General features: G+C 36.4%; 1 protein-coding gene across 1 annotated transcript; it reads left to right on the top strand.

Moving 5' to 3' along the window:
* Positions 1–328: 328 nt before the first annotated feature.
* LOC308504907 (proteasome maturation protein-like) lies at positions 329–1,270 on the top strand. Its single transcript, XM_081066415.1, has one exon. It carries the CDS (start codon positions 366–368, stop codon positions 789–791), a length of 426 nt encoding a protein of 141 aa, XP_080922541.1. The 5' UTR covers positions 329–365; the 3' UTR covers positions 792–1,270.
* Positions 1,271–13,724: the final 12,454 nt, after the last annotated feature.

Here is a 13,724-nt window from a genome sequence, read left to right as displayed (position 1 = left end):
TTGCTTAAATTCTTCTAATAAATGGAGAAAGAGACTAATGTTTCATCTTAAAAAGAGTTTAGTTTCTAAAGTTTTGCCTTACTAACGTAAGGCAAAAATCATAAATAATTAAAATTACCATTAAAATAATTTTGTCACCCATTGTTATAGACTGAATGATTATGTTCCCCCCAAATTTGTGTGTTAAAGTCTTAATCCCCAATGTGATGGTGTTTGGAGATGGGATCTCTGGAAGTAATTAGGTTCAGATGAGGGGAGCAGAGTAGATCTGCAATGATGGGATTAGCGCCCTTATATGAAGAGGAAAAGACACCAGAGCTTGGACGGTAACTGGGCTGAGAGGCTGTTCGCAGAGCGAGTTGAAGATGAATGCCAGAGGACTTGGATCTCAGCTAAAGGACAGTATTCCTGTTACTGAACTTTCAGCAAGTGGACCTTTTGAAAGTCACGATCTTCTTCGAAAAGGTTTTTCTTGTGTGAAAAATGAAGTCTTGCCCAGTCATCCTCTTGAATTATCAGAAAAAAATTTTCAGCTCAACCAAGATAAAATGAATTTTTCCACACTGAGAAACATCCAGGGTCTGTTTGCTCCACTCAAGTTGCAAATGGAATTCAAGGCGGTGCAGCAGGTTCAGCGTCTTCCATTTCTTCCAAGCTCAAACCTTTCACTGGATATTTTGAGGGGTAATGATGAGACTATTGGATTTGAAGATATTCTTAATGACCCGTCACAAAGTGAACTAATGGGAGAACCACACTTGATGGTGGAATATAAACTCGGTTTACTGTAATGCAGTGTGCTGTCCGTGAAAATAGAGGGGCTACATCTTGTTTATAGACATTTTTTTACTATAATTGTATGTACACAACACACAAGACTTTTTCCCTAAATAATATCTGATCATTTGAAAGTATTTGAGTCTTTGGTTTATGGCGCTGCAACAGTTGAAAACACTAGAGATGATTTTAAAACTCCTGGTTTGTATTTAAACAATAGCCTGTCTTTAAAAAATTGTTGTGAATGAATATTATAAAATGGTCTTCAGGTTCCAGTTCAACCTATTTTCTGGGTAGCCATACATTTAATTTTGAATAAAAATTATCGGTATTTGAGTCTCCAGCCTTCACAGTAGCATATTTCAGAGTAAACATCTGTAATTGACTTCACTGGCAACACTTCAATTTAGGTATAAAATCAGATATTTGTGTTTTACCTTGTTTCAGTAGTGCTCATAAGAGTAGTATTTGCTTTATTGAACTTACTTTAGAATTATAGCTTATTTTTTTGATTCTTCCAAGTGGAAAAGTATAAGTTTAGAGGTTTTGATTTGGATCTTGTCTTTACAGTGAAAAATTAAATAAAGTAACCAACAAATGTCAAAAAAAAAAAAAAAAGAAAGAAAAGACACCAGAGCTTTATCTCTCTGCACGCACAGGCACTGAGGAAATACCATATGAGCACACAGTAAGAAGGCAGCTGTCTATAAGTCAGAAGGTGGGTCCCCACCAGGAGCAAAATCTGCCAGTATCTTGATTTTGAACTTGCCTCCAGAACTATGAGAAATACGTGTCTGTTCTTTAAGCAATCTGGTCTATGATATATTGTTATTGTAGCTTAAGCTAACCAAAACATCCATAAAATATAACATACAGATGTACTATGTCCCCGTTATTCCAACATGGTCTGTTTCTGGTGTTGTCTTAGATGCTGCTGCTGCTATTTTTCCCCAGCACTGAAATCAACTGACTCCTTCTTGGTAGAAAACCAGGTAAAGTACTTGGTTTGCATTTCTGCACCATGCTTTACAAAAACATATATCTGTGAATCCCAGAATCACTCTGTAAACGCTTAGACTCTGACATCATGAGAGGTAATAGGAACTGAGTCCAGCTAAAGCAGCAAGATATTCACATTTCATAATGTACCCTCTCTCTGGAGCATAAACTTACCCTCCAGCATCATTTAAATTGTTACATTTTCCTCTCTCATTTTTTTTTTTACTGATGTGTATGATTGAAGTCAAGTAAATTAAATGGACATATCATGCCTGTATAGCATACCAGACCTTTGACTCTAATTTCAGTCCTTTCTTCATATGCTCTTTCATTCAGTTCTACGTTCTTGAACTAGGGAAGGAAATGGACTTGAGTCTGACACTAAAAGAACAACATAGCCCTCTGTTATTCTCACTTAAACAAGTAAATAATTAAATTTACCAATCTTCAGCAATAAGCATATCAAATGCTTCATTCCTGGAAGTAAAAGTGGGAATGGGAGAGCATAAAGAGATTAGTAGCCAGGAAATGTGGAGATAGAACTCATTTAAAACTCAGGATTCTGCTTTTTGAGTTGAGGGAGACAGCTTTTTATTTGAAAGGGTTATGTCTAGGTAGATGATTTAAATCTCACTTACCAGAGAGGGTGTGAATGAAGAGCAAGGAGCCTTAACTTAATGAAAGTTACAGAGGTCTTAGTGAGCTGACCTCAAACCAAAATAGAATTTAAATTGTCATCTTCGTCTAAAAACTTGGTCTAATCTACAATCAACATATTTATCAAAAAAGAAAAAAAAAGAGAGAAAGAAAGAAAAACCAGTCTTGCTCAGAGTTTGAGAACTGGGTGTAACCGTTCAGCAACAATTATCTCCTTTAATTTGTTTACTAATCTGTGTTAACTGTAAAACAATCAAAAATGTACGATGGTACAGGAAAGAAAAATCACATTTAATCTTGCTTCTGGAGATCCTTTTATAATCAACTTTTGATTTTTTATATTCTAATTAGAGAATAGGAATTCAGACCAAACGATATGAGAGCTAAAATTTATCTATATTAGGTTTTGGATATTCCCTCAGATTTAATTTTTGAGTATCAGGAAATCAATCAAACATCAAATTGCTATTATCTTCCTTGAGAAACGAATTATTTCATAATGAAGGACTTCTTTTTTAGCTCCTTATGAACTAGAATAAATACAACTTTATGTCACCATTATTAATTCACATAAATAAGTACAATTTCAATAAGATTATTTTTCTCAATTCAGAGTTCACTTCCTACAGCCGTACTGATAGGTAGATACAACTCTGCAAAGATCCTCCCCACCCCCACCCCAACAGACACACACTCACACTGGGTACCCTACTTTTAACTTTGTTACTTTGCACTACTTATGACATAAGAAAGGATCACTGAATTGTGGTTGTGGTTGTATTACAAATATATATACATATATTTGGAAGTAGATTTTATCACTGTCTCTTGCAAATTTTTACCACCGTGATTTTTTAAATCTGATGTATAGGAATGGTGGTGTTAATAAAGCAAAAAATAACAAATTATCTCTATTTCTCTCTTCACTTTGCTTTGGCTTTCCTTGTTATCTTGTCCTTGCCTTGTCCATTTCTTTGCCCTCATTATTTTCTCTTTCCCTTTCCTTCACTAGTACAAAACCCATTAGCAAATGGGTTTCTTTGCCCTTATTATTTTCTCTTTCCCCGTTCCTTCACATACACAATTGCATGGTCTTTTCTGACTTTAGTCTCTAATTTACTGCCACTACCAAAATTCATTGCTGATATTCCCTAATCTTATTTTCTGTTAGTCTCATAGAATAAATTTGTTTCGAAAACACTGGTTTGTATTCTATTAGGAAAAGAGTATTATGAATAGGAAAGGGTGGGCTCCGAGATCAGACAGACTTGGACGGTAATCCCAACTTTTTTGTTAACTAATTACCTGACCTGGTCAATACGCAGTTTCAATGCACTGATTTTCAGATTCCTAACATATAAAATGGATTCGGCACTTACAGATTTGTTGTTCTTTCCGTCATTCATCAGAATGGAAAGTAAATCAGAACCTGAAAAAACTATCTTAGAGGGAACTTTCCTTGACCAATTATAGTCACCAGAACTTCAAGGTCAATTATTTGTCTTCCCAAATGAAGGTTGCACTCCCCCTCCTGCAATCCCCAGCCTTCTCTACCCGGCTACCTCTGCCATCTCCTTGGCTCCCTCCAGCATCTCCTGCTCTTGCCTCCTCTCTGGCCACCAGTATCCTGTCCTGAAACTTTCTGGTTTGATCTAGAGCAGATAAAAGGGTATGGCCCCGGAGTCAAACACAGTAGGATCAAAATCTAGCCTCTGCTACTTACTAGCTGTCTAACTTTAGCAAGTTACTTAACCTGTTTGAGTAGCAATTTCCTCAGCTGTAATCAAATCAATAACACCAACCTCTCAGGGTTGTGAGATTTTGACATGATGACTATAAAGCCTCCAGTGCAGTGCCTGGAACACAGTAGGCACCAAATAGTTGGGGTTATGTCAGGTAATTTCTTACAGTGCCCACATTTCACCTATTTCATCTAAATCCATTGTAACCTTGCTGACCTACTGAAATAAATAAAAGAACAAATGTTCATCTTCTTAACAATGATAATCATGTGATAGGTAAAGTTAAGAGTCAGAGAAAACTCTGTGAATATTTTTGCACAAACATGAGCAAGTCATACTAAATCACTAAGCCTATATTTCCTAAAGTGTGATGACTAACTACAACAGAACTATTGGGTATGAGAGTCATATTAAAATTCAGGCTTCCAGGCCTTGACTGAGATTTATTGATTCAGAATTTCTTGCAGGGGCTGGAGAGACAGGAATGTGGAATTTGAACACACTTTTCCACGGACTTTAACCTTCACTAAAGTTTATGAACTGCTGCTACGTGAAGGTCTCTCACTAAGAGTGGGTAATGAATTTAATTTGAAAGGTTCTCAGTGCACAAAATCATTCTCATATATGTTTTTGTTTTGTTTTGTTTTAAAAAAAACATTATGAGGAATAAAAATGTGTGGGAGCCTATAGCTAACAAGTCCAAAGACAACATTGTATTTTTTATAAAAAATCTTGGTTGAAATGCAATTATGTGATACTTGGAGATACTTATAATTCAGTGATAGGATGCCTTTCATTCTTGAGCTTACCACCAACCTAATGGGCCAATTTCCCTTACTTCATGGTCCTCACACATCATCAGTCCTTATATCCATAACTTCAGGAGCCACAGAATCATTCATTCATTAACAAGACTTATTTCTGAGGCTAATTTTTGACCATAAAATCTCTCTTGCCTACAAGTTATCCCATGAGCTTGCTGTCCACATATAAATGGTTTTATGCTTCACATGTCTCCCCAAAGAACTAGGAAAGTTCACAAAGACAGGGACTATGCTTTTTTATAAGCTTTTCCACCTCATTCCTGGAATGACAATTTTCCAGAAAGTATTTCTGGCCAAAACAAGCTCAACTGGTCATGGAAGCATTCTTGTGTGGACCACTGGGAATCAGAGCCCTCCCGCCACACAGAGCCAAGCCGACTCAGCCAGACTCTATGAGAAGATACAGGGAAAGATATGACATCTGAATCAGTCTCGTCTCCTGCCTGTGCCTCTCCCAAGCTCACATATGCCTACCCCTACTGAACACAAGCTTTTTTTAATGTCCTCTGGGGATCTGTGAAAAGTTTGATCTTTCTATCCTCATTAACAGATACTTTAATCAAAATGATCAACATGACTGTATTAGAGACCAGAGACTGTGTGAGTTGGTCTTCTGATCCTAAACTGTAGTGGATATTGGCTACCTGTTCACCAATTCAATTTCATTTTCTCCCAGGCCCAGAAATCCTTTCATCCCCCAGCCATCCTTGCAGAGTGCTGTGGCCGTGAGCTTGAATCCTTGTCAAAGGAAATTAAACAGAAGGTACATGTGCCACTTTCAGGGCTGGCACATAAAAACCTCCCCTGCCATAGCTCTGTATTCTTTCCCTTTCCAATAGCTTCATACATAGCAATGTTGGAAGCCATGTGTTGAAGATGATGAAGCCAAAGAAGAGTATAAAGTACGTCCTTGAATTATCACTTGGAAGAGAAGAGCCCACAAACAAGGAATACATCTTTTATATGGTCAAGAAATACACTTATGTTAAGGTGCTACAGTTTTATATTTATCTGATATAGTGGCTAGTTCTACCCTAACATATAAGTCTATTCTAGGAGTATATCACAGGTTGGAAACAAACCAGTTACGTTCACCAGATGCTGAGTCCCCAAAACACATTTCCAACTCAACTGCAAAGAAGAGGTTTTTTAAGGAATTATCACTGAGAAAAGAATTCAGCTTTAAAATAAAGATAATCCCTGGAAAAAGTTTATAGAACATCTTCACATTGTCCTCAGGTGTGGATGACAATGCATTTTCCAGGTAAAAGAAAACTAAAGCCAAAGAAGGTGAAGTAACATTTCCAAAATATCAAAAATGACATAAAAATGATGGGGGAAGAAACTGGCATTCAGACCTTGGTCATTTGTCCCCAGATCTAGAGTACTTTCCTTGAAACCAATATTGCTCTTTGCAAGCTTGATCATAGCTCTTATACCCATTCTCATGGAGAGTAAAATCTGGTTGACTTTGTTTACCATCAGGCAAATACAATAGAGAACACCCCTATTTTATTCAGGTTCTATTTGTAATTTGAGTAGAGAAACTAGGAAATTGAGAGTTTCCTGCCTCCCCTAAAAGTGAATGAGGCCCTACTTCTGATTCTGATGTACATTTTCAAGTTTTTAGTACTGTCTTCAAAATCATTTGCTCTGATTTGAGGTTCCAAATTCCAAACTCTGATTCTCAAATCATATTGAACTTGCTTCTGACTAACATTCTGATTTGAAAATTATTTCATTTCACTTAACCAGATTTCCCGAGTGAAAGTACCAGTTTTTGAATCACTTTTCTCCTTTAAGAGGTCAGAAGAAATGTAAGCAACAAAGTTTGTTTTGATGAGAAGAGGTAGAACGATTGGGGCTATGTTTGTTCCCTGATTCTAGACTCAACAGAGTGTCTCTCAGTTTGTCACTAATTTTGTGCTTCCTATAAAACTTCTGCTGGCAAAGGATTAGATGTTAGTTGGTTTTGTTCCATAGGCCTTTTTTATTTTAAGTTCATCAGACTTTCTATGAGGTGCATTGACTTCTCAAGTGACTGTAGGACAATCCATCCCATTGGAACACCCAGTCTGCTTCTCAGAGTGACAGCAGCCCTGGCATGCCAGCATTGTCATGATAATAATTTACAGCTGAGGTTGCTGCATTCTCCGCCCTTGTAATGTGACTGTGTATACAAATATAAATATGCCCAGAGACAAGGGAAATGTTCAATTATTATACTGCATTATTTTGCAATGTACATCATGTCCCCCCAGGCAATGAAAATAGCCTAAGTAAGACACAAATAAAGATAAATCCTGTGACGATCAAAACAAGGGCCAAACCCAAAATATAACTTTGGTCTGTGATTAAAGAGGTTTGGGTAGAAGATTATTGTCTTTTTCATCTTAAGTCTATTACTTTTATGTTATATTTGAATTAATTACACATGGAAATATTTCTACAGTTAGATATGGTGATGAATTCCTGGGAACAAAGCTCGGTGGAAAATAATACATTTATTTGGGGAGACATTTGATGCAAAATTATGCCATCTCTTATTTACTTCTAACCCTGAAATCTAACAACAATAAAACATTGCTTATGGCAATTCTCACTGTCAATCTTGTTTTCCCTTATTCAAAAAAGAACGGAAGAAAGGTTGGAAAAAAGGAAGGAAAGAAGGAAGGAAGGAAGGAAGGAAGGAAGGAAGGAAGGAAGGAAGGAAGGAAGGAAGGAAGGGAGGAAGGAAGGAAGGAAAGAAGGAAGAAAAATATGGTTATAATAATTTATAAATGTCAAATTAAAAAATTAACACAAGACCCAGGGAATTGGGTTTGCCAATCACAGTTTCCTTTCTAAAACATTATTTAGTACTTTATTAAGGATTCTTAGCTCATAATATGTTATTTGAAATATAACAAAGACATGAATAGATTCCATTTCTACATAGAATACAAGTGCCTGCTTTATGTTGTATAAATAGATTTTTTTAAAGTATTGAATCCCACTTTGAAATGCTGACTTGAGCAATATATGAACATTTATTTCTAAGATAAAGAGATAATGCAATATACCTCACAAAACTTGGCCCTTCCAGAAAAGATATTCAGAAAACTAATCTAGACACTGAATCAGTCTGAAACTGTCTAAGTATTTCATTAGTATATTTCCTTAATTAGCATAAGCAATAAAGATCATAATAAGAATTGCTAGAAGCTTTAAATAGAGTACAAGTGTGCAATAATTAATTGTTGAATAAATGCATGGAGGGATGAATTAATGAATGGTTGAATGAAAATAAATGGATTCTTGCTTTAGGGTAGAACCACATCTGAGCTAATGTCAAATGTGGTCATAGATGGAAAAAGATTTGAGGAAATATCCTACAAAGACTTTGGTGAGGGGAGAAGGAACCCAACTTTGATGAGCAGAATCAGTATGGTGGTCTTGCAAATCTAAGTAAATTTCTTCTCACAAAGGATATCTACTATTCTGTCCTATATGACTCCTTAGATGACATCCCTGGAAAAGAAACCTTTATGGAGCAAAGAGAAATAAGAGGTAGAAGTCTGAAAAAGGGTGAGATTTGGTAAGTGTTACCATCAGAAATATCCATGAGACCATTTGTGATACCACCCCACACCCACTGGGATGGCTATGATTTAAAAAATAAAACAACAACAACAAAACACCAGAACATGACAAGTGTTGGTAGTAACTCTTGTTTATTGCTGTTGGGGATATAAAATGTTGTAGCCACCATAGAAAAAGGTATGGTAATTCCTCAAAAAATTAAACATAGAATTAGTAGATAGTTCCACATCTAGCAGTTCCACTTTGGTTTATACAGCCAAAAGAAGTGAAAGTAAAGACTCAAACAAATATTTGTATACCCAAGTTCATAGCAGCATTATTCACAATAGCCAAAAGGTGGAAGCAACCCAAGTGTCCATCCATAGATGAATGAATAATGAAAATGTGGTGTGTACATGCAATGGAATATTATTCAACTTTTAAAAGGAAGGACATTCTGAGATATGGTACAACATGGATGAAATTTGAAGATATATAAGGACAAACATTATATGAGTTCACTCATATGAGGTTCATAGGATAGTCATATTCATAAAGACAGTAGAATGGTGGTTTCTAGGGGCTGTAGTAGGGTGGGAAATGATAATTTAGTGTTAATGGTACAGAGCTTCATTTAGGGAAGATGAAAGTCTCTAGAGATGGATGGTTGTACAACAATGTAAATACACTTAACACCACAAAACTGTACACAAAAATGATTAAAATGGTATTAGGCTGGTGCAAAAGTAATTGCTGTTTAAAAGGCTTAAAATAATTGCAAAAACCACAATTACTTTTGCACCAACCTAATAAATGCTGTCTTATGTATATCTTACTATCAGAAAAATAGACACCCATGGGAGCAGAAGTATAATGGTGCAACCAAATACTACCACCCCAGAAGAACTCCAAAGACTAGGATTTGATGACCTTTGTAAGTGCCTGTCCCCACTGAATTTTTCTGAATTTTCTTCTTTGACCACACTTAAAAGAAAAACCCTAAAACTAATGCCTTATGTGCTGAAATGTGTGAAAATAAGAGACTGTTTTCAACAGTAAAGCAAAAAGAAAGGTAAAAAAATGCTGAAAGAATCAATAGTTGCTATTATAGCCAAGAAGGAAAGGAAAACTAAGACCAGAGTACTATGAAAAGAAAGAAAAAGTATTGGACTACATTATGTCTTACTTGGCTTTCAATAACAATCCAGATACAAGCTACAAGAGACCAAAGCTTGAATGATTTAGAAAAATAGAAGCAGGAGAAATAAAAAGGGCACTGAAAAAAGCATAGCATAAAATGAAATTATCATGGCTGCACAAACTCTGTTTTATCTTGATAACAGCGTTTTCTTACACTGAATTATACTTAGATGCATTTGTGCAGATTTCCCTACTAGACTTGGAATTCTTTTAGTTGTCATGTAGTAGTCATTCAACAAACATATACTGAAGAAATTCATGACAAATAAATAAAATGCATGGATGTGCTAACATCGGTTGGGATTCAATTCAATTCATAAAACTTTTTAAGTACTTATGATGTGCAGTGAATATTCTTCTCCAGGAATGGCAGTGTATCAGGAAGATCAAACATATAAATAATCAATAGTGGCTGAGTGTGATAAAAATGTAATAGAACTAAGAAAATATTTTTAAAAATGGAGAACACAGAAGGCTTGGTGGGGGGGAAGTTAGATTTCAATGGGCTTGTAAAAAATAGGAAGTCTGGTAGGTAGCTAAGAAACAATTTGAGTTCTAAAAAGAGAGGGAAACCAGTGTGCTTAAGAACACAGAAGCAGGAAAAATGCAAGCCGTAGTTAGATAATAGCAAATACAATTCTTAGTCCTGTAGAATCAAGAATGTATTAGTGAAGGTCTTTTGGGAGTTTGGGGAAAACTGTAAGAGTCAAATAATCATAAGCCTGAAGAACTGCATATTATTTTCCACATAATGGGAGGCAATTGAAGGCTTTTGAGTGACATATAGACTTGGTTAGCGCTAAGTTTGGAGAGGGTAACCCTGGAAGCAACGTGCATTTTGAATTTGCAAGAGTGAATGACTGGAATGATAGAGAACAACAAGGAGGATATTTCAAACATCCAGGAAAAATATCATGAAGGACTCAATTAGGGCAGTGGCAGTGGATATGGAGATGTATGTGAGAGACTCCTGCAATTGTGTCTTCTGATCGTTTTTGGAACTTTGGGAAACAGAAATACATTGAGCATGACCTTAAAATGATATATAAAGTATACAAGAGGAAAAGTTTGAAATAATATACTTTTATCATGTAACCACTGCATCTCAGAAAATCACCTTAGTGTACCATCCCCATTATCTTCTGCCAATTCTTTTTTTTTTTTTTCATCTCCTATTGTCTCTGCACTGATAGTATCTAAACACTCATCAGTTTATCAGCAATGTTCTTCTAGGAGAGCGTAATCTATCTGCACTGATCAGAAATAACTGTGGCCACTTGTTGTAGTCCTGAGGACATGAACATCATCATAAGCCAGGTCTGTGCCTGGGGTCCTAAGAGGACGTAGCACCAGATGGAAGAAAAATGGAAACAGTTTACCTAGAAAAGGAGGGAGGTTTGGAGAAAGGAGTTCTAATACATGAGCCAGAAGAATCCTAGTTTTGGATTCTTAAAACTTTGCTAAACCTAATTTTCCTCACCTATAAACACTCACTGTCTTTATCTCAGAGGGTATTTCAAGCAGGATTTTTTTGTTGCTGTTATTAATAAATGCTCCATGAAGTTAAAAATGAAAAAGACTTGTAAGTAGTTATTTTCACTGTTATAAGAGGGGGTCATGAAGGTTTTTGAAAGACCTCCATGTGGAAGAGACATGAGATATTTGCATATCCTCTTAGAGGGCACAGGTACAAGCAGAAGTTTGGAGACCAACATTGGAACAACAGTAGTGTGACAAGACTGCTCTGAAAATAGTGTGGCTTGTTACAGGTGATGGTTAGTAGTCAGATACGGATATAATGAAGCATGGCAGTATCTTGGCTGGTGGGATTGAAGGCTCAGATGGGGAATTGGACCCTGTGTTTCTCAGACCCCACATTCTATAATTCTAAGAAATGTTTCTCTTTCATAATGACTGAACAATGCTAGATGTCACTTTAGAATAAGATGCCACACAGGTTTCAAACAAACTAAAAAGTAATGTCAAACAGCTATTTTCTTAAAAACAGAAATTTCTCTGTGAGGAGCTCAAAGAAGAAGGAAGTCTAGTTTCAATCCGGAGAACTTGAATGCCAGTCACTTCCTAATGAATGAGAGAGGAAACAAAGAAATGAAAATATTTTTTCCCATCTTCTTATAGGATAGTTTTTCCTAGGAAATGCTATGATTTTTACACCACATCCCAGTTTCAAAGGCATAGTGAAAGGTAGTAGGTAGGGTCTGGTTTTGAGATCTACAGTGTCGCTCACTGAGTATGAGGCCTTAAACAATTCCCTTAAACTCTTTAGGGCCAAGCTTACGCAACTGAAAAAAGCAGGTAATAATGCATACCCTGTAGGCCTATTAATAAATGTGGCAAAGTGGGGAAGTGTCCATATTTGAGTCTTAGTGATATTTATATATAGCTGGCCTTGTGTACCAAACAGTTGACTAAGCTTTCCCTAAGAACACTGGAGTAGAGGCTGAGGAGCTTCCCATGAAAGAATTCAAGCTCAGTTCATTACTAGATTTAGATATACAAGGACACACATCCAGGATGCTTGGACAATCAAAATCTCTTTGCTAAGAATCCAACACTATTTTCTGGAAATGAAAGACTCATGCTAAATGAGAATGGAGCCAAGAATCAAAATGGCAAACAATAACAACAACAAAAATAAATAAGGTTTGTCAATACATCTATCACCTCACGTAATTACCATTGTTTTTGTGTATGATTAGAATATTTAAGATCTATTTACTCAGCAACTTCCAAGTATATAATCCAGTATTGTTAATATAGTCATCATGCCACATATTGGATCCCCAGAACTTATTCACCTTAAAACTAGAAGTTTATACCCTTTGATCAGCATCTTCCCATTTCCCCCATCTCCTAGACCCTAGCAACCACACAACTTGTACAATGTTATATATCAATTATATATCAATAAAGCTGAAAAATAAATACATACACACATACATACATACATACTTACAAAACAAAACCAACATCTTAGTTTATGGACTAGAGAAATAAGATGGAGACCCCAGAAATCTATTTGTAGCAGTAGTTAAGAGCTTCTTGGAACAAAGTCACCTAAAGTAACAATGGAACAAAGGACTATGAACTGACCCACTAACAAAGCCTTAGTTTTCTGAATGATGTCTGATATTCACAGTGCCTTGTGACTCAACAAGAGGGGTGGTAGGAGAAATTAAAAACTGAAATAACAATTTATTTTAAACTCTATCCTATACCTGGCAAAAGAACCATGCTTTGTGATTGTTTTCAACACTGCAACCAACAAAGAAGAAATATTTTATTACACATCGCTGTGGAAGGTCACGTAGCTTTATCATCACAAGGATTCTGAGAATCAGCTTGGAGGCTCCTAGAGGAAGGGAGCGTGAGAGCACATTCCGTGGGGCAGGTGGGTTCCCTAGCAGGGGCCCAGTGGATGGAGGCTCATTGGAGAGTGCACTACTAGGAGGGTGGTGACCCGCAGGGAGCCTACAGGGGGCAGTAGAGGAGTGCAGTGCCAAGAGGTATACTTTGACCATGGCAGAAGAGAGCAATGTCCTGGAAGAAGTCTCTGTTTAAAGAAAATGTTCTCTCACACCCTTCATACATAATAGAGGCCGTATTTAGAAACCAAAAAAGAAAATGTCACGTATCAGAAATGAAGAACTACAAAATGTTCACCTATCATTTCTTAAAGAAGTTTGAGATTTTACTAACGTACATAAGAGTTGACTGACAGAAAGAGATGTCCTTTCATAATTCAGTGTTCCAAAGGAAATTGGCCTGGTTACACAGAACTGACAGAACCAGAATAACACTCTAAGAAACCCCAGGGTTTCTGGTTCTTATGTTTCATGTCACCTTCAAGTTTAACTTCAAGTTTCAGATTTATGTGAACTTTAAAACAGATTCATGAGTTTCATTTTTAAGTCACTGTGAATTTCATGGGTTTCTTAAAAGA

This window comes from Rhinolophus hipposideros (genome assembly GCF_964194185.1).
Source record: "Rhinolophus hipposideros genome assembly, chromosome: 11".
Lineage (NCBI taxonomy): Eukaryota > Metazoa > Chordata > Mammalia > Chiroptera > Rhinolophidae > Rhinolophus > Rhinolophus hipposideros.
This window is presented reverse-complemented; position numbering and strand designations above follow the sequence as displayed.

Excerpts from the sequence above, each read along its gene's own strand:
- LOC308504907 (XM_081066415.1), top strand. The coding sequence starts at position 366 with ATGAATGCCAGAGGACTTGGATCTCAGCTAAAGGACAGTATTCCTGTT.